Source organism: Erinaceus europaeus, chromosome 2, assembly GCF_950295315.1.
Source record: "Erinaceus europaeus chromosome 2, mEriEur2.1, whole genome shotgun sequence".
In the NCBI taxonomy this organism is placed as follows: Eukaryota; Metazoa; Chordata; class Mammalia; order Eulipotyphla; family Erinaceidae; genus Erinaceus; species Erinaceus europaeus.
In genome coordinates, this window is record NC_080163.1 from 204,128,430 (window position 1) to 204,152,991 (window position 24,562).

The following is a 24,562-nucleotide window of genomic DNA, read 5'->3' on the forward strand; positions in this document are numbered from 1 at the left end:
ACCTCTTGCATGAAGCTCTGAGGTCCCAGGCTCAAACCCCAGCACCACCCTCAGCAAGAGCTGAGCCGGGCTCTGGGGAAAATAAATAAAATTCTGCACTCAGATTCTTATAATTCAAATGACTTAAAGGTTGTACAGAACTGCTTGATACTGATGAGTGTAATAAATGCCTAGTGATAATTTCATGCTAATTTTGTCAGAAAATTTTAGTGCGAGATTAAGGGATTTAGTGACTGAGTGGTGGATATGCATTATCATGCTCAAGGACCTGGGTTCAAGTCTCTGCTCCGCACCTGCAGGGGAGAAGTTTCACGAGCGGTGGAGCAGAGCTGCAGGTGTCTCTCTGTCTTTCTTTCCCTATCAATTCCTCTCTGTCTCTATTAAATGAATAATTAAGTAAAATAGTAAAAAATAATAAAGAAAATTTAAAAAACAAGATACTGAAAACCTTCCAAACAGATCCCTGCAACCTGAGGGTGACGCAGTGGACAAGGCAGCGAGCGGACTCTGGAGCGTGAGGCCCTGAGCTTGACCCCCAACCCTGAGTATCCCTGCAGCAGTGTTCCGGGTCCTCCCTCTCATAAACAAACATTTAAAGAAACTGTGGTCCGGGAGGTGGCACAGTGGCTAAGGCACTCGACTCTCAAGCATAAGGTCGTGAGTTCGATCCCTGGCAGCACATGTACCAGAGTGATGGCTGGTTCTTTCTCTCCTAGCTTTCTCATGAATAAATAAATAAATTCTAAAGAAAATAAAAGAAAAGAAAATAAATAGTCCCATGAAACTTTTGGGGGGATCATTTGCTGGGTCTGATGACTCTGGGCTGCAGAACAGGGTGCACCGAGGCGCCCTTCCCTGCAGTGGGGCCGGGGTGAATCTGGACTGTCCAGGTGGGCTGCGTGTGCTCTGTCCTGACTCGTGGAAGCTCTCCGGTTTCCAGAAGATTCCAGCTGAGACAGGCAGAATGTTGGCTCTCCTGGGCTGCAGCCCAGAGGCTCGATCACGCAAGGCAGCCGTCGGATCGCACGGGCTCCCGGGATCCGTCGCAGGGCAACGTGCCCTCAGAGCCAGGGACCTGCCATGTCACCAGAGCAACAGCCCACAAGGCAACAATAACACAGTGGCAGGGCTCCACTCAGCAGCCTCCACGAAGGGACCGACCGACCGCAGAGGGTTCTGGAGGAAGCAGGGCTCAGCCAAGGATGTGGCCTGCCCGCCCGCCCGCCTTCTTCCCAGCTGGGGGTGGCAACACTCCTCATCACCTGCCCACAGCACAGGGCAGAGGCAGGCGGCTTTTCCCTAGCACGGCATGACCAGCTTCACTTGACCCCAAGGTAGCTTTTTTTTTTTTCAATTGCACACTGAAAGGCAGAGCCCTAGACCCACTCTCCCTAAATGTCCTGCCTTGCAGAAGAACGTCATGAGGTCAGACTGAGACAGAGACGCAGAGTAAAATAACCAGGGGGAAGGGCGTCCGAGGGGATGGTGGTTGAGTGGGGATAGTGCTCTGAGTGCCAGCAGGAGGTGCCAAGTGTGATCCCTGGCATCACGCAGATCGGAGGAGAGCTCTGGTTGTCTCTGTCCTCCCCAATAAATATTTTATTGACTTGACTTTAATAAGAGAGAGATTGAGAGAAAGAGACAGGGCCACGCTGAGCTCTGGCTGATGGTGGTGCTGGGGATTGAACCTGGGACCTCAGAGCATCAGGCAGGAGAATCTTTTGCAGAACTGCTATGCTGTGTCCTCTGCTCCATTGATAATTATAATCATAATGACCTAATAATGATTATTATTAACTATTTCCCCCAGAGTCCTGCTCAGCTCTGGCTGATGGTAGTGTAGGGGATTGAACCTGGGACTTAGGAACCTCAGGCAGTAGAGTATTTTGCATAACACCACTGTGCTGTCTTCCCCAAACCCTCCTTCTAAAAAGAAAGAAAAAGAAAAATCAGTCAATCAATATATTTTTTAAAGATTTCTTGTGGTCCAGGAGGTGGCGAAGTGATAAAAGCTTTGGACTCTCAAGCATGAGGTCCCAAGTTCGATCCCTGGCAGCACATGTGCCAGAGTGATGTCTGGTTCTTTCTCTCTCCTCCTATCTTTCTCATAAATAAATTTTTAAAAATCATTTTTAAAAAAAGATTTCTTGGTGTCTCAGAAGGTGATGTAGTGGGTAAAGCCTTGAACTCTTATTGTTTTTCTATTATTTAATTTTTTTTTTTTTTAACCAGAGCACTGCTCAGCTCTGGCTTAAGACGGTGCAGGAGATTGAACCTGGGACTTTGGAGCCTCAGGCATTTGAGAGTCTATTTGCATTACCATTATGCTATCTACCCCCACCCAAAACCTTGGACTCTTAAGTATTAGGTCTTAAGTTTGACCCCTGTCATTTCATGTGCCACAGTGATACTCAGGTTCTCTTGCTTTCTCATTAATAAATAAATAAATCTTTAAAAAAAATGTTTCCTAGGCGGGAGATAGATAACATAATGGTTCTGCAAAGAGACTCGTGCCTGAGGCTTCAAAGTCCCAGGTTCAAGCTCCCGCACCACCATAAGCCAGAGCTGAGCAGTGCTCTGATGATAAAAAAAAAAAAAAAGTTTCCCCCCTAAAAAAAAAAAAAAAAAAGAGTGAAGAGGTAGGGGGTAGATAGCATCATGGTTATGCAAAGAGACTCTCAGGCCTGAGGCTCCAAAGTCCCAAGTTCAATCCCCTGCACCTCCATAAGCCAGAGCTGAGCAGTGGTCTGGTAAAAAACAAACAAATAAATAAAGATGGCCTTGAACACTGAAGGCAGGAGGAGCGGCTCCTTCCTTCACACTCAGGAGCCGGAAAAAGCTGCGCAGGTGCCCTTGAGCTTCCTCCCCAGAAATGTCATAGGCTAATTCTGTTCCAAACTAATTCTGCTATAAACTAAGTAATTCTTTTTTTTTTATTTATTATTTTTATTTTTGCTCCCACACGGTGGATGGGAGCTCGAACCTAGGACCTTGAGTATGGGAAAGTGTGTGCACTACTGAATGAGCTGTTGCCTGGCTTCACTGTCTCTGTGTCTTAAACCTGCAATTCTTTTGTTCAGAAAGACACCATCCAGGGTTGTTCTAACCTCATCTCCTTTTTTCAAAAATACAGATTTTTGAGAGAGAAAGGAAAAAAAGAAAGAGGCAGAGGCAGAGACACAGAGAGGGAAGTAAACAGACTGAAGTTTCCTCCAACATTGTGGGGCCCAGATTGGAACCTGTGTTGTGCACATGACAAAGCAGTGCACTAGCCAAGTGAGCTATTTTGAAGAAACTTTATTTTTCATTTTTTCCACTTTGTTGCCCTTTTTTTATTGTTGTTGTTGTTATTGTTGTTGTTGGATTGGACAGAGAGAAATGGAGAGAGGAGGGGGAGACAGAGAGGGGAGGAAGGAGAGATAGACACCTGCAGACCTGCTTCACCGCCTGTGAAGCGACTCCCCTGCAGGTGGGGAGCCGGGGGCTCGAACCCAGATCCTGTTTTCTGCCATGTGCGCTTAACCTGCTGTGCTACTTACCGCTCTGCTTCCTAAGTCAAACTAATTAATTCTGTTATAAACTCCGCTGTAGCTATCTACATGCTGGGGGAGGAATTGACAAGCTTTTCTCTCTCTTTTTTTCTCAAGAAGTGTGTGGAAGTAATTTTACGGCTAACAGCCGTTTGAAATGATGGAAACTCCCAGACTGGGCGGGGGCGCACCAGGCTGAACACACATGTCACCACGTGCCAAGACCCGGGTTCAAGCCCGCATCCCCACCTGCAGGCAGGGAGCTTCATGAGCAGGAAGCAGGGCTGCAGGTGTCTGTCTCTCACTCCCAGTTTCTCTCTGTCCTATCCAATAAAATAAATAAGTAGTTTGTTTTAAAAGATGGAGACTCCCACAGAGTTGGTATTTGCAGACTGTCGGGAGTCTGGGCCCTCCTTGTGTGTCCCTGTTCCTAACAGCCCCTCGGAGTCTGGGCCCTCCTTGTGTGTCCCTGTTCCTAACAGCCCCTCGGAGTCTGGCCCCTCCTTGTGTGTCCCTGTTCCTAACAGCCCCTCGGGAGTCTGGGCCCTCCTTGTGTGTCCCTGTTCCTAACAGCCCCTCGGGAGTCTGGGCCCTCCTTGTGTGTCCCTGTTCCTAACAGCCCCTCGGGAGTCTGGGCCCTCCTTGTGTGTCCCTGTTCCTAACAGCCCCTCGGGAGTCTGGGCCCTCCTTGTGTGTCCCTGTTCCTAACAGCCCCTCGGGAGTCTGGGCCCTCCTTGTGTGTCCCTGTTCCTAACAGCCCCTCGGAGTCTGGGCCCTCCTTGTGTGTCCCTGTTCCTAACAGCCCCTCGGAGTCTGGGCCCTCCTTGTGTGTCCCTGTTCCTAACAGCCCCTCGGGAGTCTGGGCCCTCCTTGTGTGTCCCTGTTCCTAACAGCCCCTCGGGAGTCTGGGCCCTCCTTGTGTGTCCCTGTTCCTAACAGCCCCTCGGAGTCTGGGCCCTCCTTGTGTGTCCCTGTTCCTAACAGCCCCTCGGAGTCTGGGCCCTCCTTGTGTGTCCCTGTTCCTAACAGCCCCTCGGGAGTCTGGGCCCTCCTTGTGTGTCCCTGTTCCTAACAGCCCCTCGGGAGTCTGGGCCCTCCTTGTGTGTCCCTGTTCCTAACAGCCCCTCGGAGTCTGGGCCCTCCTTATGTGTCCCTGTTCCTAACAGCCCCTCGGAGTCTGGGCCCTCCTTATGTGTCCCTGTTCCTAACAGCCCCTCGGAGTCTGGGCCCTCCTTGTGTGTCCCTGTTCCTAACAGCCCCTCGGAGTCTGGGCCCTCCTTGTGTGTCCCTGTTCCTAACAGCCCCTCGGGAGTCTGGGCCCTCCTTGTGTGTCCCTGTTCCTAACAGCCCCTCGGAGTCTGGGCCCTCCTTGTGTGTCCCTGTTCCTAACAGCCCCTCGGGAGTCTGGGCCCTCCTTGTGTGTCCCTGTTCCTAACAGCCCCTCGGGAGTCTGGGCCCTCCTTGTGTGTTCCTGTTCCTAACAGCCCAGGGTGCCCCGGCCGCCCCGGCCGCCTACCTGAGCACTCCGTCCATCTGCTCCTTGCTGTAGCCTTTCCCGCCGTCCCCTCCCCCAGACACGCTGTCCTTGGTGCTGTTGGACTTGGCCGCGTCCCCGCTGCCTGACAGTTTCCGGCAACGAGGGCTGCTCCCGGCAGTGCTTCCGTTTTTCATGATTATGTCCAACAGTGCTGGAGAGAGAGAGATAGAGAGAGACTGAGACTGAGACAGAGAGGGAACATGCCTGTTACACCCAGCTCCACGTGTGATCGGGAGGGAGGCGGGCATCTGGCCATGAGCCCGTGTTCCCCACGGCGCCACAGGGGAAGCGTTTAGGCAACACGAGCTTCTGTACATTCTTGTTTACACATTTCATTTTTCTTGGATAGACTCAGAGAGAGGGCGGGGGGGGGGTAGATAGCATAGTGGTCACGCAAAGAGAACTCTCATGCCTGAGGCTCCGAAGTTCCAGGTTCAATCCCTCCCGCACCACAATAAGCCAGAAGGGACCGTCACGCAGAGACCTGACGCAGGTCCGGGGTGCAGGGCTGGTCACCTCAGCGGCTGCTTTGAAACAACGGAGTTGGACGGTGGCGCAGCAGGTTAAGAGCACGTGGCACAAAGCAGAAGCACTGGCAGAAGGATCCCGGTTCGAGCCCCCGGCTCCCCACCTGCAGGGGAGTCGCTTCACAGGCGGTGAAGCAGGTCTGCAGGTGTCTGTCTGTCTCTCCCCGTCTCTGTCTTCCCCTCCTCTCTCCATGTCTCTCTGTCCTATCCAACAACGACGACAACAATAATAACTACAACAATAAAAACAACAAGGGCAACAAAAGGGAGTAAATAAACATTTTAAAAAATTAAATTAAAAAAAAGTTTTTGAGTGGTCCGGGAGGGGGCACAATGGATAAAGCACTGGATTCTCAAGCATGAGGTCTCGAGTTCAATCCCCGGCAGCACATGTACCAGAGTGATGCCTGGCTCTTTCTCTCCTCTCTTTCTCATGAATAAATAAATAAATAAAATATTTTAAAAAATAGGATAGGAAAGCTATCAGGGGAGTTCTGGCGGTGGGAAATGTGTGGAGTTGTACCCCTCTTATCCTATGTTTTATGTCAGTGTTTCCTTTTTATAAATAAAAATTAAAAAAAAAAACCAACGGGGAGTGGTGAAGCAGGTCTGCAGGTGTCTGTCTTTCTCTCCCCCTCTCTGTCTTCCCCTCCTCTCTCCATTTCTCTCTGTCCCCTCCAACAATGACAGCATCAGTAACAAGTACAACAATAAAACAAGGGCAACAAAAGGGAATAAATAAATATTAAAATATATTAATCAAAACAATAGGGAGAAGTAGTACGACAGGGGGTGCAGGGAGGACCCCAGCCGGCTACACGCCGATGACTGCAACGGGAGGCTCCAGAGAAGGAGTCTAGGCACTGCCTCCTTTCTCCACGCTGCAGGTTCCTCTACGTCTAACCCTGAACCACCGACAGGGGCTGAATTCTGTAACACCTTTAAGGACGAGTTAAATGTATTTTTAAGCTCTTCCAAAATATTGAGGACACAGAGATCCTAACACCTTCAGTGACATCAACACCACCCTGACACCAAAAGCAGACAGACACAGAAGGAAGGAAGGAAAGAAGGCAGGCAGGCAGGCAGGCAAAATAAAACTACTGACCAGTATCCTCAATGAACACAGATGCTAACACACTGAACAAAATTCTAGCCAACCAGATATCACAGTGCATTAAAAAGACTGCACATCACAACCAAATGGGCTTTATCCCAGGGATGCAAGGCTGGTTCAATATACGTCAATCAGTGTGATCCACCACATCAATAAAAGGAAACCAAAAACCACATGATTATTTCAGTAGATGTAGAGAAAGCCTTTGACAAGACCCAACAACCTTTCATGATCAAACATTAAAAGGGTGAGAATAGAGGGGAGCTCCTCGACTAGTCCAGTCCACACACAGCAAACCATCAAACTCAATGCGGGAAGCATCTTTCCCAGGTGGATCAGGTAGAGGCCAGGGCTGCCTGCTCTCAATGTTACTATTAACACTGTGCTGAGGTCCTCGCCATAGCAACCAGGCAGAGACTTAAAGGGAAGACAAGGAGTCAAACTGTCACTACTTGCAGATGGTATGACAGTAAACATAGAAAACCCTAAAGAAGGGAGTCGGGCGGCAGCACAGCGGGTTAAGCGCATGTGGCGCGAAGCGCAAGGACGGGCATAAGGATCCCGGTTCGAGCCCCCGGCTCCCCACCTGCAGGGGAGTCGCTTCACAGGCGGTGAAGCAGGTCTGCAGGTGTCTGTCTTTCTCTCCCCGTCTCTGTCTTCCCCTCCTCTCTCCATTTCTCTCTGTCCTATCCAACGATGACATCAGTAACAATAACTACAACAAGAAAACAACAAGGGCAACAAAAGGGAATAAATAAATAAATAAATATTAAAAAAAAAAGAAAGAAAGAAAGAAAGAAAGAAAGAAAGAAAGAAAGAAAGAAAGAAAAGAAAGCGGAGTCGGGTGGTAGCACGGCGGGTTAAGTGCAGGTGGCGCAAAGCACAAGGACTGGCGTAAGGATCCCGGTTCGAGGCCCCGGCTCCCCACATGCAGGGGAGTCGCTTCACAGGCGGTGAAGCAGGTCTGCAGGTGTCTGTCTTTCTCTCCCCCTCTCTGTCTTCCCCTCCTCTCTCCATTTCTCTCTGTCCTATCCAACAACAATGACATCAACAACAATAACTACAGCAATAAAACAGCCAGGGCAACAAAAAGAATCAATAAGCAAATAAATATTAAAAAAAAATCTTCAGCAACTCATGTCCAATTACAGGGAAGACTAAAACAAAAATAAACCAATGGGATTACAATTTAATGTATCACATTGAAAAGCTTCTGCACAGCAAAAGGAATGACAACGCAGACAGACTCCTCACAGAATGGGAGAAGATTTTTACATACCACACATCAGACAAGAGGCTAATAGCCAAAAAGTGTAGACAATTCACCAAATTCAGCAACAACAAAATAAAAAAAGAAAAGAACCCATCCAAAAATGGGGAGAGGATATGGACAGAATCTTCACCAAAGAAGAGATGCAGAGGCTGGGTGGTGGTGCACCTGGTTGAGTGCATGTTATAACGTGCAAGGACCTGGGTTTGAGCCCATGGTCCCCACCTGCAGGGAGAAAGCTTTGCAAGTGGTGAAGCAGGGCTGCAGGTGTGTGTCTCTCTCGCTCTCTGTCTCCCCCTTCCCTCTTGATTTCTGACTGTCTCTATCCAGTAAGTAAAGATTTAAAAAAAAAATTTTTTAAAGAAGAGATCCAGAGGGTCAATGACATGAAAAAAAATGCCCCAAGTCATCGACTGTTAGAGAAATGCAAATAAAGACAACAATGAGATACCACTTCACTCCTGTGAGAATGTCACACTTCAGAAAAGGGAACAGCAGCAAATGCTGGAGAGGATGTGGGGACAGCCCCTGTGGGTCCAGCCCCTGTGGAGAGCAGTCTGGAGAACTCTCAGAAGGCTAGAAATGGACCTGCCCTGTGACCCTGCAATTCCTCTCCTGGGGATAGATCCTAAGGAACCCAACACACCCATCCAAAAAGATCTGTGTGCACATATGTTCACAGCAGCACAATGTGTAATAGCCAAAACCTGGAAGCAACCCAGGTGTCCAACAACAGGTGAGTGGCTGAGCAAGGTGTGGTCTAGATACACAATGGAATACTACTCAGCTGTTAAAAATGGTGACTTCACCTTCTTCACCTCCTCTTGGGTGGAGCTGAAGGAATCAAGTGAAATGAGTCAAGTGAAAAAAGAGGATGAATGTCAGACATCTCAGTCACGGCTGGAACTTAAGAAACAAGGACAGAAAAGGAAAACACAAAGTGAAACTTGCACTCGGTTTGTGTCGCACCGAAGCAAAGGGCAGGGAGGGGGCTGGGGCGACGGGGTTCCTGGTGATGGGATCCTGGTGCAGGGCGAGGAGATGGCTGTTGAGTGTTCTGCAGACACCAGTTATGGGGAGATGAGAAATTGATGCCATGTGTCAACAACTGTACTGTAAACCATTAGCCCCCAAGAAAATGGTCGCAGAAGATGATTAACCGAATTAGCAGCGGAAAACCTGGGACAGCCTTCATCACGGTAGAACACTTTAACAGAATTCGATCAATAACAGACATCAGGTAGATTTTTAAGACTCACTAAGGATAGGGAGTGGGGTGGTAGCCCAGCGGGTTAAGGGCGTGTGGCGCAAAGCACAAGGACCAGCGGAAAGATCCCGGTTCAAGCTCTCAGCTTCCCACCTGCAGGGAAGTCGCTTCACAGGCGGTGAAGCAGGTCTGCAGGTGTCTGTCTTTCTCTCCCCTTCTGTTTTCCCTTCCTCTCTCCATTTCCCTCTGTCCTATCCAACAACGACGACATCAATAACAACAACTACAACAATAAAACAAGGGCAACAAAAGGGAATCAATAAATATTAAAAAAAGAATCACTAAGGATAAACAGTATCAACATCAGGGTCAGGTGGTGGCGCACCTGGTTGAGCACACACCTCACGGTGCTCAAGGACCCGGGTTCGAGCCCCCAGTCCCCACCTGCAGAGGGAAAGCTTCACAAGTAGTGAAGCAGGGCTGCAGGTGTTTGTCTCCCTCTCTATCTCCTCACTCTTCTCAATTTCTGGCTATCTCTATCAAAATAAAAAGATAATAAAAAACAACAACATCTATATCTAATTTGTTAAGCTGGACCTAAGAAACATACCAAGTTGATACCAACAACTGGTGAGCACTCATTACTTGCTGGATACCAGGAGCGACAGCAATAACCCCCAACACCACAGCTAGGCCACAGAGGTGCTGACTTCTCATGAAACCCAGGAAGGAAAGCACATGCCTAAGTAAAACCCGGCCCACCGATCTCTGTGACAGCATGTGGTAGAAAAAAGTGCCAGCAATCCCAGAGACCATTAACTGCTGAAGGCATGAATACCAGTGCGTCCACTAAGACATCCGCGGACAATAAAACAGAAGTGGCGGGAGTCGGGCGGTGGCGCAGCGGGTTAAGCGCACGTGGTGCAAAGCGCAAGGAGCCGCATAAGGACCCCAGTTCGAGCCCCTGGCTCTCCATCTGCAGGGGAGTCGCTTCCCAGGCGGTGAAGCAGGTCTGCAGGGGTCTGTGTTTCTCTCCCCCTCTCTGTCTTCCCCTCCTCTCTCCATTTCTCTCTGTCCTATCCAACAACAACGACAACAATAATGACAACAACAAGGAAGGGCAACAAAATGGGAAAAATGGCCCCCAGGAGCGGTGGCACCGAGCCCCAGCAGTAACTCTGAAGGCAAAAAAAAAAAAAAAGTAAGAAAGAAAGAAAGGAGTTAATGCTGGCAATGCTATTAGCAAATGCATAGCCGTCATACACCTAAGTGTGTGTGCAAATACATGAATGTGTGTACCATATCTCTTCCCAAGCTAACAGAAACACAAGAAGCTGAGTTATAAGAGACAAGTTGCAGATAGCACGGCGGTTCCTCATGAGACTGTGGTGATTAGAAAGTAGACGTTTCACCAAAGTAAGAAAGCAGAAGTACACTAGAGTTTGCAGTGAGTACCTCCCTAATACTTCCTCTCCACTTTTCCAAGCTTTGGGTCCATGATTGCTCAACAATTTGTTTGGCTTTGTATGTTAACTCTCTTTTCAGTCACCAGGTTCCAGGTCTCATCAGGATGCGGGCCAGACTTCCCTGGATTGAAGACCCCACCAATGTGTCCTGGAGCTCAGCTTCCCCAGAGACCCACCCTACTAGGGAAAGAGAGAGGCAGACTGGGAGTATGGACCGACCTGTCAACGCCCATGTTCAGCGGGGAAGCAATGACAGAAGCCAGACCTTCTACCTTCTGCAACCCTCAATGACCCTGGGTCCATGCTCCCAGAGGGATAGAGAATGGGAAAGCTATGGGGGGAGGGGGTGGGATATGGAGATTGGGCGGTGGGAATTGTGTGGAGTTGTACCCCTCCTACCCTATGGTTTTGTTAATTAATCCTTTCTTAAATAAAAAAAATATTTTAAAAAAAGAAAGAAAGTAGACGTTATATAGTTGGCATTAAAAGAGGGAGTCTGTATCCCTTTGTGAAAGTTCAAGGCTTCTCCACAGTTCAACATGTAGCTTCAGAAACAAAGATGGCAGCCAGGGAGGCGGTGCGGTGGGCAAAGCAGCAAGAGGTCCCGAGGTCAGTCCCCACAGTGCCTGTGCACAGTGATGCTCTGGGCCTCTTCCTCTTCTTTGCTCGTAAGTAAACAAATGAATTAAAAACAATTTTTAAAGAAACGACAATGTCATTTATCTTCTCACTGCTGATGCTTTCTCCAAAGCGGTTATGTTTTGGAGAAAACGTGTAGGAGGGCTCGTACACACCAAGCCTTTCAAGCCTCAACGCCTAGTATGAGAATATTAGAAAGCCATGAATCTATGAGAATATTAGAAAGCCATGAATCCGATTCACTTAGAAAGTCCACAGCCGTAAACGGTAAAAGAAGATTCTCAAACAAAAAACACAGAAAGCAACAATGTCCTAGATCCATTTAGAGATCAGGGTTCTCTTTAAGGCAAACTTTTGCCAATTTTTAAGTCAATCAGGCTTTCCACCTGGCAGAAGCGAAATGCAGAGGACACACTATTTTCTCACTATCTGCCCTGAAGAAGGGTGGTGATTAGGGGCCAGGAGGGGGCACACCCAGACTGCACATGTCACCATATGCAAGGACCCGGGTTTGAGATCCTGCTCCCCCCTCCTCGCAGGAGGGAACGCTTCATAAGTGGTGAAGCAGTGGTGTCTCTCTGTCTCTATCTCCCGCCCCTCTCAATTTCTGTCTCTATCCAATAAAATAAGTGATAAGAAACAAAGACGAGGGGGAGTCGGGCAGTGGCGCAGTGGGTTAAGCGCAGGTGGCGCAAAGCACAAGGACCGGCATAAGGATCCCGGTTCGAACCCCGGCTTCCAACCTGCAGGGGAGTCGCTTCACAGGCGGTGAAGCAGGTCTGCAGGGGTCTGTCTTTCTCTCCCCGTCTCTGTCTTCCCCTCCTCTCTCCATGTCTCTCTGTCCTGTCCAACAACGACATGAACAACAATAATAACCACAACACCAATAAGAAAAAAGAGGGCAACAAAAGGGGAAATAAATAATAAAAAAAAAAAAAAGAAAGGAGGAAGGGGGAAGGAAGAAAAATGGCCTCCAGGAGCAGTGGATTTGGAGTGCTGGCGCTGAGACCCAGTGATAATCCTGGAGCCTAAATAAATACGCGGCCAAGTGGCGGTGCACCTGGTTGAACACACGTTACATACAGTGCGCAAGGGACTGGGTTCAAGCCCCTGGTCCCCACCTGCAGGGGAAAAGCTTCACAAGTGGTGAAGCAGGGCTGCAAATGTCACTCTCAACAGCAGCAAGTGCTGGAGAGGGTGTGGGGTCAAAGGAGCCCTCCTGCACTGCTGCTGGGAATGTCAGTGGGTCCAACCTCTGTGGAGAACAGTCTGGAGAACTCTCCGAAGGCTAGAAATGGACCTGCCCTGTGACCCTGCAATTCCTCTCCTGGGGATAGATCCTAAGGAACCCAACACACCCATCCAAAAAGATCTGTGTACACATATGTTCTTGGCAGCACAATGTGTAATAGCCAAAACCTGGAAGCAACCCAGGTGTCCAACAACAGATGAGTGGCTGAGCAAGTTGTGGTCTAGATACACAGTGGAATACTACTCAGCTGTAAAAAATGGTGACTTCACCGTTTTCAGCCGATCTTGGATGGACCTTGAAAAATTCATGTGACGTGAAATAAGTCAGAAACAGAAGGATGAGTATGGGATGATCTCACTCTCAGGCCGAAGTTGAAAAACAAGATCAGAAGAGCAAACACAAGCAGACCCTGAAATGGAATTGGCGTATTGCACCAAAGTAAAAGACTCTGGGATGGGTGGGTGGGGAGAATACAGGTCCAAGAAGGATGACAGAGAACCTGGTGGGGGTTGTATTGTTATATGGGAAACTGGGGAATGTTATGCGTGTACAAACGATTGTACTTACTGTTGAATGTAAAACATTAATTCCCCAATAAAAAAAGAAATAAAAAAAGTCACTCTCTCTCCCTCCATCCCCCTTCCTCTCAATTTCTGCCCGTCTCAAATAATTATTTTAAAAAAAGATAAAAACATTTAAAAAGGAATTATTAAAACAATCATGGACATCGAATGCAAGCACTTTTTCAATCTTGGTGGGCAAGCAGGTGAGGAGAAACATCCAGCTGGGATCACGTCCAGGCTGAGGCCCTCTAGGCAGGGGGCTCCCTCTGCATCCTGAGCTGCTGCGGGTTTCCTTCCCGACTCCCTACGTTATTCCAGCACGTAGCTTCTGACAGCATGCCGTATACAATACGCTCTGCTGAGTATTTGCACATGACGCTGCTTCAGGAGATGCTCACGTCCATCCTGCAATGAACTCTGCTTTTCAGAGAGAGAGAGATCACAGCACCAGAACTTCAGTGTCACAGGTGGGGGCCAGGCTGGAATTCAGGTCACACACATGGCGGAGCAGCGCACTGACCAGATGAACTGCTTCACCAGCCCAGAGGCTCCTTTTCTTTTCTTTTTTTATAATTTATTTCTTTTTTGGGGAATTAATGTTTTACATTCAACAGTAAATACAATAGTTCGTACATGCATAACATTCCCCAGATTCCCATTTAACAATACAACCCCCACTATGTCCTTCATCATCTTTCATGGACCTGTATTCTCCCCACTCCTTTTTTCTTTATGCTAATCCTTGAGCTTTGCACCACATGCACTTAACCCACTGCGCTACCGCCCAACTCCCTCGTTTTTTTTTTTTTTTTAAGATTTTATTTATTTATGAGAAAGAAGAAAAAACTAGACATCACTTTGGCACATGTGCTGCTGGGGATCGAACTTGGGACCTCATGCTTGAAAGTCCAAAGCTTTACCACTGCGCCACCTCCCGGATCATGAGGCTCCTTTTCTTTTTTTATGAATTTTTTAAAAAAATTATTTTATTTTTGAGAGAGATGGCGAGAGGAGAGCGACCAGAGCACTGCTCAGCTCTGGCTTATGGTGGTGCAGGGTATTGAACCTGGGACTTTGGAGCCTCAGGCATGAGTCTGTTTGCAGAACCATTATATTATCTCCCCCACCCAACGAGGCTCCTTTTCTGAGTGAGACAAGGCGCAGAGAAGCCAGGGGGCCTTGAGGTGTAAAGCTGCCAGCCACCATCAGTGCCTCGACCAAGGCTTTCTGACTGCATCACAACGGCATCCTAAAACTTTACTATTTTTTTTCTTTTACATTTACTGGGGGGAGGTTAATGGTTGACAGGACAGTTGTTGACACTGGGGCACCATTCCTCATCTCCCTGTGACAGATGTCTGCAAAACACTCACCCCACAACTTAGGTCCTTCTTCCTATCATGCACCAGGACCCCAAAGAAACCCCACCCCGTCTGCCCTCCTTCCCAGAATCCTTTTCTTTGGTGCAGTACACCCCATCAGTCCAAACTCTACTTTTGAGTTTTCCCTTTCTGTCCTTATTTCTTAAAAATGCCATTTCCTGATCACTTCTAGCCTCGGAACACACTCTGCTGGCCGGCAGGAAGCTCACCCACCAGTGCGCCCACTTTCGCCATGCCTATGACCCAGACGGAAATCCGGCCCCCACTGCACTGAGAGAGGCTTCAGGGCTGTGTATCCTTCCCTCTCTGTTGGTCTGTCCCGTTCTATCTGAAAATAAAATTCAGCCAGAGTGCTGAGCCCTAGGCAAGGACAGGAGGTGCCCTTTCACCGTGATGTCTCCTTAACTCGCTCCATGTGTAGAGTCTTAATGACCTACAGTGTAGATGAACGGTAAGTTTATGTTTTATTATTTGCCTCCAGGGTTATTGCTAGGGCTCAGTGCCTGCACCGCCAATCCACTGCTCCTGGAAGTTATCCCCCCCCCTTTATAAATATTTATTCCCTTTTGTTGCCCTTGTCTTGTTATAGTTATTGACATCGTCGTTGTTAGATAGGACAGAGAAATGGAGAGAGGGGAAGACAGAGGGGGAAAGACAGACACCCGCAGACCTGCTTCACCGCCTGTGAAGCGACTCCCCTGCAGGTGGGGAGCCGGGGGCTCGAACTGGGACCCTTATGGTGGTCCCTGTGTTTTGTGCCACGTGCACTTAACCCGCGGCACTACCGCCCAACTCCCTTTACCCCCTTGTTTTATCGTTATTGTGGTCGTTATTGTTATGTTGATGTCGTTGTTGTGAATGGGTAAGTTTAAATCTCCCAGTTTCACAATAGCAGATGCAAGTGGCACCGAGGTGAGTGAGTCCTGGCTGCGGACCTGCTTTCTTCCTGTCACCAGAGACAGAAACGTTTCCGACACCTGGCAGTTGATTTCTCAGATATGACACCAAAAACACAAACAATAAAAGCAAAAGTAGACAAGTGAGACAACGTCTACTTTAAAGACTGTGTGCCCAAGGGCAAAATAGACAGAATGGAAGATGACCCAGAGTGGAGGGAAAGACAACAAATCACGTATGTGGCAAGGGGCTGATCTCCAGACGGTGGAAGAGCTCCAACAGCAGTCGGTCTGGAGCCTGGCCACCTGCCTCCCTGTCACCTGGGAGCGGCTTGGCGGTGGGGCGCCAGGCTCTGAGCACAAGGTGCTGAGCCTGACTCCTGGCACCACATGTGCCCAAGTGCTGCTGTCTTCTCTCCCTTTATCTCAACTTACCTATCTCTTATGAACTGAGAAAAGCAGATCTTTAAGTAGTCTGGGGAGCTGGCTGGTAGCGCAGCGGGTTAAGCGCACGTGGCGCAAGGATCCTAGTTCGAGTCCCGGCTCCCCACCTGCAGTGGAGTCGCTTCACAGGCGGTGAAGCAGGTCTGCAGGTGTCTTTCTCTCCCCCTCCCTATCTTCCCCTCCTCTGCATTTTCTCTGTCCTATCCGACAAGGATGACAACTACAATAAACAAGCAACAACAGAAAAAAGCTACAAATAAGTAGTCTGAATTGTAGCCTGGGAGGGGGGTGCAGTGGCTAGAGCACCGGACTCTCCAGCATGAGGCCCTAGGTTTGAGCCCAGCATCACCTGAGCCAGAGTGATGCTCTGGGTCTTGAACGCCATCTGTCTCTCATATTAATGGGCCTGTTAGTTAGTGAATAGGAATAATCTGAGTGAAAAGTGAGTGAAGACTCTGAACAGCTGTTTCCTCAAAGGTGATGAGCAAATATTCAAAAGACACTACTCATCACCAAGAGATGCGGAGATCAAACCCACAAGGGGGTGTCCCCTCACCTGTCGGGAGGACTGTCATCGGGACAAAGGAAAAGGTGGGGCGGAGATGAGGAGAGACGGGAATTTGCAGAGTGGGAATGTAAGTGGTGTGGTGAGTCTCCCCTAGCCCAGCTGGGAACACGGACTGGCAATCCTAGTTCTGGCTCTAGACCCAAGAAGCGGTGGCAGAGAGCAGACTCGCAGGGGCCCGTACACTCATGTTCACAGCGACAGCACCCACAACAGCCAAGTGACAGAGCAGCTGGAATGGCCACGAACAGATGGACAGAAGCCGGGGGGTAGCAGGCAGGGGGAATTGCCTTTAGGAGGGGAATCCCACCCTGTGGCCCAACATGGATGCACCTCAAGAAGACTGTGCTAAGTGGGAAAAAATAAAAGCCAGTCACCCCCAACAAAACACATGCGGAGCCCACCGAGCTAAACTATCGGTAGCTAACACTTTACAGGGACATCAGACGGCGCGGCGCGTCAGGGAGGCGCTGGCAGCTGGAGGCCTGGTCCCAGGGGCGCAGAGGTCCAGGGGCCTTTGCAAACGACTTGCAGGACCACCATCGCCCCCGAGTCCAGCTTCGCGTCTCCCCATTCACACCACCGACCTGAGCCCTGGTCTGGGATATATGCCAGGGCCCCAGTTGTTTCCGTGTCTATGGAGACCCGCTGCACCGGACAGAGCTGGAGGACAGGGCTCCCTACCAGGTGGCCGGCCCACCGGCTTGAGCCCCAGCCCCACACTGCACGGGGGCGCTGTGGCAAGAGGAGCGGTACCGCTGTGCCCTCCACCTCTGTCTGCAGTCAAAGCAGCCCGGAGCGCTGCGATCCCAAAGGCAGACGAGCAAAAGCCCCGCCGCAGAGCTTCCCAGATCAGCTGGAAAGACTTGTTTCTGTCGCACGTACGCCAGAGACCGGGTCCAGCGACCTTCCGCTTCCCTCTCCTGTCCTGCCTGGACAGCGGGGGAGATGGCACCCGGCACCGAGGACGGGGCTCGCTCACTCACATGCTGTGCCGAGCCGGCGCCCCTCAACCCACCCCGCTGGTGCTGCTGCCCCGGGCCGGGTCCTTGTATTCGTCCATCATCCATCCATCCATCCATCCATCCACTCGTCCCCCCACACCCAAGCCCCACGTGGGCAGCCTGGCCGGATCACGCCGGGCCCGGCCCGCGGTAACCCTGGCGACACCGGTTCGGGGAGCCCAGGCGCCGGGAACTGAGCGGCCTGGCTCGTCGCCGTGGGCTAGCGGGGCGGCCGCGAGGCGAGGGACGGCGACCCGGAAAAGCACCGTCATGTCGGGAGGGAGGCTGCGCCCGCGGAGGGTGCGGGGCGGGGTGCTCACCGCGCGCGGCGGGCAGCGGGAAGAGCTTCTGGGCCTTGAGCAGGAAACGCCGCGCGCGCTCCCGGTCGCCCGCGGCCAGGGCCTCGCGGGCGATGCGCACACACTTCTCCGCCTCATCGCGGTTCCCCTCCATGGCCGCCGCCGCCGCCTCCTCCCTCCCTCCCTCCTCCGGCGGCGGAAGCGGCAGGGCGAGCAGGGCGGCGGTGAGCGGGGTCCGCCCCGCCCCTGCGCCCGCCCCGCCCCGCCCCGCCCCGCGCAGTAGCAGCAGCAGCAGCAGCAGCGCGTCCTCAGCCGCGGCCGGAGCCTGACGGGCGGGATCATCGGGGGGCCGGTGGCGGAGGCGCCTCCAGCCCGCCCGGGCGACCCTCGGCCCCGCCTCACCGCGGACGCCCCCCCCCGCCCGCCCGCCCGCCCGCCCGCGCGCCGCGTCAGGGCCGTGAGGCGCCGGGGACGCGCGCGGCCCCACGGAAGCCCCCACGGAAGCAGGCCAGCCGGGGACACGACCTTTATTGAGCTCGCCCGCCAGCCCGACCGCACAGGCCCCCGCCGCCGCCGCCCGGCCTCCGCATGGCCACGAACACCCGGACAGTTTTTTTTCTCTTTTAAAAAAAAAACCCAGGGGGCCTCGGTGGCCGCCCGCGCGCGGGATCACAGCTTCTCTGAAGCCACAGGACACGCTTAAATATGGAGGCGGCGCGGCGCGGCGCGGCGCGGGTCCGGGGGCGCGACCAAGGAAGGCGTCCCGCAGACACAGTCCGGGGCCCGGCGCGGTCGCCGCCCGCCTCACACCGTCTTCTGCTGCCCCTTCTTCCCGATCAGCGACTTGTGGATGTGCGGGATGACACCTGCGGGGGGAGGCGGGAGGGGCCGCGGGGCGTGTCAGGCAGGGGTCGCCGGGGGTCAGGGGTCGCGGGGGGTCAGGGTCAGGGGTCGCGGGTCACCTACCGCCGCCCGCGATCGTGGCCTTGATGAGCGAGTCGAGCTCCTCGTCGCCGCGGATGGCCAGCTGCAGGTGGCGCGGGGTGATGCGCTTCACCTTCAGGTCCTTGGACGCGTTGCCCGCCAGCTCCAGCACCTGCGGGCCGGGCGGCTCGGGGGTCGTGGCCGCGCCCCCCCGGGACCCCCGGCGCCCCCCGCCCGCCCGCCCGGCCGCGCGCGCTCACCTCCGCCGTGAGGTACTCCAGGATGGCCGCGCTGTACACGGCGGCCGTGGCGCCCACGCGCCCGTGGCTGGTGGTCCGCGACTTGAGGTGCCGGTGGATGCGGCCCACCGGGAACTTGGGGAGACGCGGCCGTCAGGGGGCCCCGGCCCCGGCCCGCCCCGCCCCCGCCCGCCCGCCCGCCCGCCCGCCCGCCCGCGCTGACCTGCAGGCCGGCCCTCTGCGAGCGGGAAACCGCCTTTGTCTTGGCCTTTCCGGAGTCCTTGCCCGCCTTGCCGCCGGCCTGGGGCGGGAACGGGGTCAGCGCCGCCCCCCTCGGCCCGGCCCGCGCGCGGGGTGGGCGGCGGACCGCGGGGGGGAGTCCCGCGCGCGCCGGCGAGAGGCAGGGGGGGCGCGGGTCCCCACAGCGCCCGCAGCCCCGGGCCCACCCGCCCCGGGCCTAGCTCCGCGCCCCGCCCGCGCCCCCGCGCCGCCCGCGTCCCGGCCCCGCCGCCGCTCACCATCGCGCCCGCAAACAGCACACCAACGCGGATCGGAGCCTCACCGGAGCCTCGGGACCCAGCGCCCACTCACCCGCCGGCCCGCGATTCAAACTGCGCCGGCTCCCGCCTTCCCCGCGCGCTTTATACCGCAGAATCGGCCTCATCCGGGAACCGCGCGGCCCGGCCCACCAATGGCCACCGCCCGCCCTCGGGACGCGTCCTTGAGGCCTCGGCCAATGGCGAGGCGGGGCGGGGGCCCCGGGGGCGGGAGCTCCGAGATGCGAGCCGCTATTGGGCCGCGAGCCGCAGGGGGTGGGGCGGAGGCGCCGCGAGGCCGGGAGCCCGGAGAGGGCAGGAAGCGCCGCGCGCATCGTGGCGGGAGCGCGCGGGCCGCCGCGGGAGGGTCACGTGGCGGGGGAAGCGCGGGTGCGCGCCGGGAGGATCTCGCGATGTCTTCCGACGACGCGAGAACGGCTCCATCCCATTCTCCGCCCCCACCCCGCCCCGCAAACTCCTCGCGCCGGGGTCTTGGGCACCCGAGGTCCTGCGGGGCGTCGGAGCCGCTCCTTTGCCCGCGGCCCTAGAGGGTCTCGCGAACAGGACCCCGTCTCCTCACACTCAGCCCCTAAACCCTCCACGGGACCCCGTCTCCTCACACTCAGCCCCTAAACCCTCCACGGGACCCCGTCTCCTCACACTCAGCCCCTAAACCCTCCACGGGACCCCGTCTCCTCACACTCAGCCCCTAAACCCTCCACGGGACCCCGTCTCCTCACACTCAGCCCCTAAACCCTCCACGGGACCCCGTCTCCTCACACTCAGCCCCTAAGCCCTCCACGGGACCCCGTCTCCTCACTCTCAGCCCCTAAACCCTCCACGGGACCCCGTCTCCTCACTCTCAGCCCCTAAACCCTCCACGGGACCCCGTCTCCTCACTCTCAGCCCCTAAACCCTCCACGGGACCCCGTCTCCTCACACTGAGCCCCTAAACCCTCCACGGGACCCCGTCTCCTCACACTCAGCCCCTAAACCCTCCACGGGACCCCGTCTCCTCACACTCAGCCCCTAAACCCTCCACGGGACCCCGTCTCCTCACACTCAGCCCCTAAACCCTCCACGGGACCCCGTCTCCTCACACTCAGCCCCTAAACTCTCCACGGGACCCCGTCTCCTCACACTCAGCCCCTAAACCCTCCACGGGACCCCGTCTCCTCACACTCAGCCCCTAAACCCTCCACGGGACCCGTCTCCTCACAGAGCCCCTAAACCCTCCACGGGACCCCGTCTCCTCACTCTCAGCCCCTAAACCCTCCACGGGACCCCGTCTCCTCACACTCAGCCCCTAAACCCTCCACGGGACCCCGTCTCCTCACACTCAGCCCCTAAACTCTCCACGGGACCCCGTCTCCTCACAGAGCCCCTAAACCCTCCACGGGACCCCGTCTCCTCACACTCAGCCCCTAAACCCTCCACGGGACCCCGTCTCCTCACACTCAGCCGCTAAACCCTCCACGGGACCCCGTCTCCTCACACTCAGCCCCTAAACCCTCCACGGGACCCCGTCTCCTCACACTCAGCCCCTAAACCCTCCACGGGACCCCGTCTCCTCACACTCAGCCCCTAAACCCTCCACGGGACCCCGTCTCCTCACACTCAGCCCCTAAACCCTCCACGGGACCCCGTCTCCTCACAGAGCCCCTAAACCCTCCACGGGACCCCGTCTCCTCACAGAGCCCCTAAACCCTCCACGGGACCCCGTCTCCTCACACTCAGCCCCTAAACCCTCCACGGGACCCCGTCTCCTCACTCTCAGCCCCTAAACCCTCCACGGGACCCCGTCTCCTCACTCTCAGCCCCTAAAGCCTCCACGGGACCCCGTCTCCTCACAGAGCCCCTAAACCCTCCACGGGACCCCGTCTCCTCACACTCAGCCCCTAAGCCCTCCACGGGACCCCGTCTCCTCACACTCAGCCCCTAAACCCTCCACGGGACCCCGTCTCCTCACACTCAGCCCCTAAACCCTCCACGGGACCCCGTCTCCTCACTCTCAGCCCCTAAACCCTCCACGGGACCCCCGTCTCCTCACACTGAGCCCCTAAACCCTCCACGGGACCCCGTCTCCTCACACTGAGCCCCTAAACCCTCCACGGGACCCCGTCTCCTCACACTCAGCCCCTAAACCCTCCACGGGACCCCGTCTCCTCACACTCAGCCCCTAAACCCTCCACGGGACCCCGTCTCCTCACACTCAGCCCCTAAACCCTCCACGGGACCCCGTCTCCTCACACTCAGCCCCTAAACCCTCCACGGGACCCCGTCTCCTCACACTCAGCCCCTAAACCCTCCACGGGACCCGTCTCCTCACTCTCAGCCCCTAAACCCTCCACGGGACCCTGTCTCCTCACAGAGCCCCTAAACCCTCCACGGGACCCCGTCTCCTCACACTCAGCCCCTAAGCCCTCCACGGGACCCCGTCTCCTCACAGAGCCCCTAAACCCTCCACGGGACCCCGTCTCCTCACACTCAGCCCCTAAACCCTCCACGGGACCCCGTCTCCTCACACTCAGCCCCTAAACCCTCCACGGGACCCCTCTCCTCACACTCAGCCCCTAAACTCTCCACGGGACCCCGTCTCCTCACACTCAGCCCCTAAACCCTCCACGGGACCCCGTCTCCTCACAGAGCCCCTAAACCCTCCACGGGACCCCGTCTCCTCACAGAGCCCCTAAACCCTCCACGGGACCCCGTCTCCTCACACTCAGCCCCTAAACCCTCCACGGGACCCCGTCTCCTCACACTCAGCCCCTAAACCCTCCACGGGACCCCGTCTCCTCACAGAGCCCCTAAACCCTCCACGGGACCCCGTCTCCTCACACTGAGCCCCTAAGCCCTCCACGGGACCCCGTCTCCTCACTCTCAGCCCCTAAACCCTCCACGGGACCCCGTCTCCTCACACTGAGCCCCTAAACCCTCCACGGGACCCCGTCTCCTCACACTCAGCCCCTAAACCCTCCACGGGACCCGTCTCCTCACACTCAGCCCCTAAACCCTCCACGGGACCCCGTCTCCTCACACTGAGCCCCTAAACCCTCCACGGGACCCCGTCTCCTCACACTCAGCCCCTAAGCCCTCCACGGGACCCCGTCTCCTCACACTGAGCCCCTAAACCCTCCACGGGACCCCGTCTCCTCACACTCAGCCCCTAAACCCTCCACGGGACCCGTCTCCTCACACTCAGCCCCTAAACCCTCCACGGGACCCCGTCTCCTCACACTGAGCCCCTAAGCCCTCCACGGGACCCCGTCTCCTCACTCTCAGCCCCTAAACCCTCCACGGGACCCCGTCTCCTCACTCTCAGCCCCTAAAGCCTCCACGGGACCCCGTCTCCTCACAGAGCCCCTAAACCCTCCACGGGACCCCGTCTCCTCACACTCAGCCCCTAAGCCCTCCACGGGACCCCGTCTCCTCACACTCAGCCCCTAAACCCTCCACGGGACCCCGTCTCCTCACACTCAGCCCCTAAACCCTCCACGGGACCCCGTCTCCTCACTCTCAGCCCCTAAACCCTCCACGGGACCCCCGTCTCCTCACACTGAGCCCCTAAACCCTCCACGGGACCCCGTCTCCTCACACTGAGCCCCTAAACCCTCCACGGGACCCCGTCTCCTCACACTCAGCCCCTAAACCCTCCACGGGACCCCGTCTCCTCACACTCAGCCCCTAAACCCTCCACGGGACCCCGTCTCCTCACACTCAGCCCCTAAACCCTCCACGGGACCCCGTCTCCTCACACTCAGCCCCTAAACTCTCCACGGGACCCCGTCTCCTCACACTCAGCCCCTAAACCCTCCACGGGACCCCGTCTCCTCACACTCAGCCCCTAAACCCTCCACGGGACCCGTCTCCTCACAGAGCCCCTAAACCCTCCACGGGACCCCGTCTCCTCACTCTCAGCCCCTAAACCCTCCACGGGACCCCGTCTCCTCACACTCAGCCCCTAAACCCTCCACGGGACCCCGTCTCCTCACACTCAGCCCCTAAGCCCTCCACGGGACCCCGTCTCCTCACAGAGCCCCTAAACCCTCCACGGGACCCCGTCTCCTCACACTCAGCCCCTAAACCCTCCACGGGACCCCGTCTCCTCACACTCAGCCCCTAAACTCTCCACGGGACCCCGTCTCCTCACAGAGCCCCTAAACCCTCCACGGGACCCCGTCTCCTCACACTCAGCCCCTAAACCCTCCACGGGACCCCGTCTCCTCACACTCAGCCGCTAAACCCTCCACGGGACCCCGTCTCCTCACACTCAGCCCCTAAACCCTCCACGGGACCCCGTCTCCTCACACTCAGCCCCTAAACCCTCCACGGGACCCCGTCTCCTCACACTCAGCCCCTAAACCCTCCACGGGACCCCGTCTCCTCACACTCAGCCCCTAAACCCTCCACGGGACCCCGTCTCCTCACAGAGCCCCTAAACCCTCCACGGGACCCCGTCTCCTCACAGAGCCCCTAAACCCTCCACGGGACCCCGTCTCCTCACACTCAGCCCCTAAACCCTCCACGGGACCCCGTCTCCTCACTCTCAGCCCCTAAACCCTCCACGGGACCCCGTCTCCTCACTCTCAGCCCCTAAAGCCTCCACGGGACCCCGTCTCCTCACAGAGCCCCTAAACCCTCCACGGGACCCCGTCTCCTCACACTCAGCCCCTAAGCCCTCCACGGGACCCCGTCTCCTCACACTCAGCCCCTAAACCCTCCACGGGACCCCGTCTCCTCACACTCAGCCCCTAAACCCTCCACGGGACCCCGTCTCCTCACTCTCAGCCCCTAAACCCTCCACGGGACCCCCGTCTCCTCACACTGAGCCCCTAAACCCTCCACGGGACCCCGTCTCCTCACACTGAGCCCCTAAACCCTCCACGGGACCCCGTCTCCTCACACTCAGCCCCTAAACCCTCCACGGGACCCCGTCTCCTCACACTCAGCCCCTAAACCCTCCACGGGACCCCGTCTCCTCACACTCAGCCCCTAAACCCTCCACGGGACCCCGTCTCCTCACACTCAGCCCCTAAACCCTCCACGGGACCCCGTCTCCTCACACTCAGCCCCTAAACCCTCCACGGGACCCGTCTCCTCACTCTCAGCCCCTAAACCCTCCACGGGACCCTGTCTCCTCACAGAGCCCCTAAACCCTCCACGGG

The 24,562-nt window shown here is 55.3% G+C and overlaps 2 protein-coding genes across 3 annotated transcripts in view; both read right to left on the bottom strand.

Moving 5' to 3' along the window:
* The window catches only part of DNAJB14 (DnaJ heat shock protein family (Hsp40) member B14), a 33,392-nt gene extending 15,487 nt beyond the window's left edge, over positions 1 to 17,905 (bottom strand). For both annotated transcript variants that reach the window (XM_060186347.1, XM_060186346.1), the window contains exons 1-2: positions 17,720 to 17,905; positions 5,047 to 5,218 (exon numbers count right to left, since the gene is read on the bottom strand). In XM_060186347.1, the coding sequence (XP_060042330.1) occupies positions 5,047 to 5,218; positions 17,720 to 17,852 (305 nt within the window). In that variant the 5' untranslated portion in view covers positions 17,853 to 17,905. The remainder of the gene's footprint in view (positions 1 to 5,046; positions 5,219 to 17,719) is intronic.
* Positions 17,906 to 18,423: 518 nt separating this feature from the next.
* On the bottom strand, positions 18,424 to 19,537 carry LOC132536878 (histone H2A.Z). Its single transcript, XM_060186348.1, has 5 exons — positions 19,380 to 19,537; positions 19,085 to 19,162; positions 18,883 to 18,996; positions 18,665 to 18,794; positions 18,424 to 18,564 (listed from the first exon to the last, which is right to left on the bottom strand). The coding sequence occupies exons 1-5, from the start codon at positions 19,380 to 19,382 to the stop codon at positions 18,503 to 18,505; spliced, it is 387 nt and encodes a 128-aa protein (XP_060042331.1). The 5' UTR covers positions 19,383 to 19,537; the 3' UTR covers positions 18,424 to 18,502.
* Positions 19,538 to 24,562: the final 5,025 nt, after the last annotated feature.

Excerpts from the sequence above, each read along its gene's own strand:
- LOC132536878 (XM_060186348.1), bottom strand. Across the intron at positions 18,795-18,882 it reads TGGAGTACCTCACGGCGGAG|GTGCTGGAGCTGGCGGGCAA; the intron begins GTGAGCGCGCGC and ends CCCGGCCCGCAG. Across the intron at positions 18,565-18,664 it reads GGCCACGATCGCGGGCGGCG|GTGTCATCCCGCACATCCAC; the intron begins GTAGGTGACCCG and ends CTCCCCCCGCAG.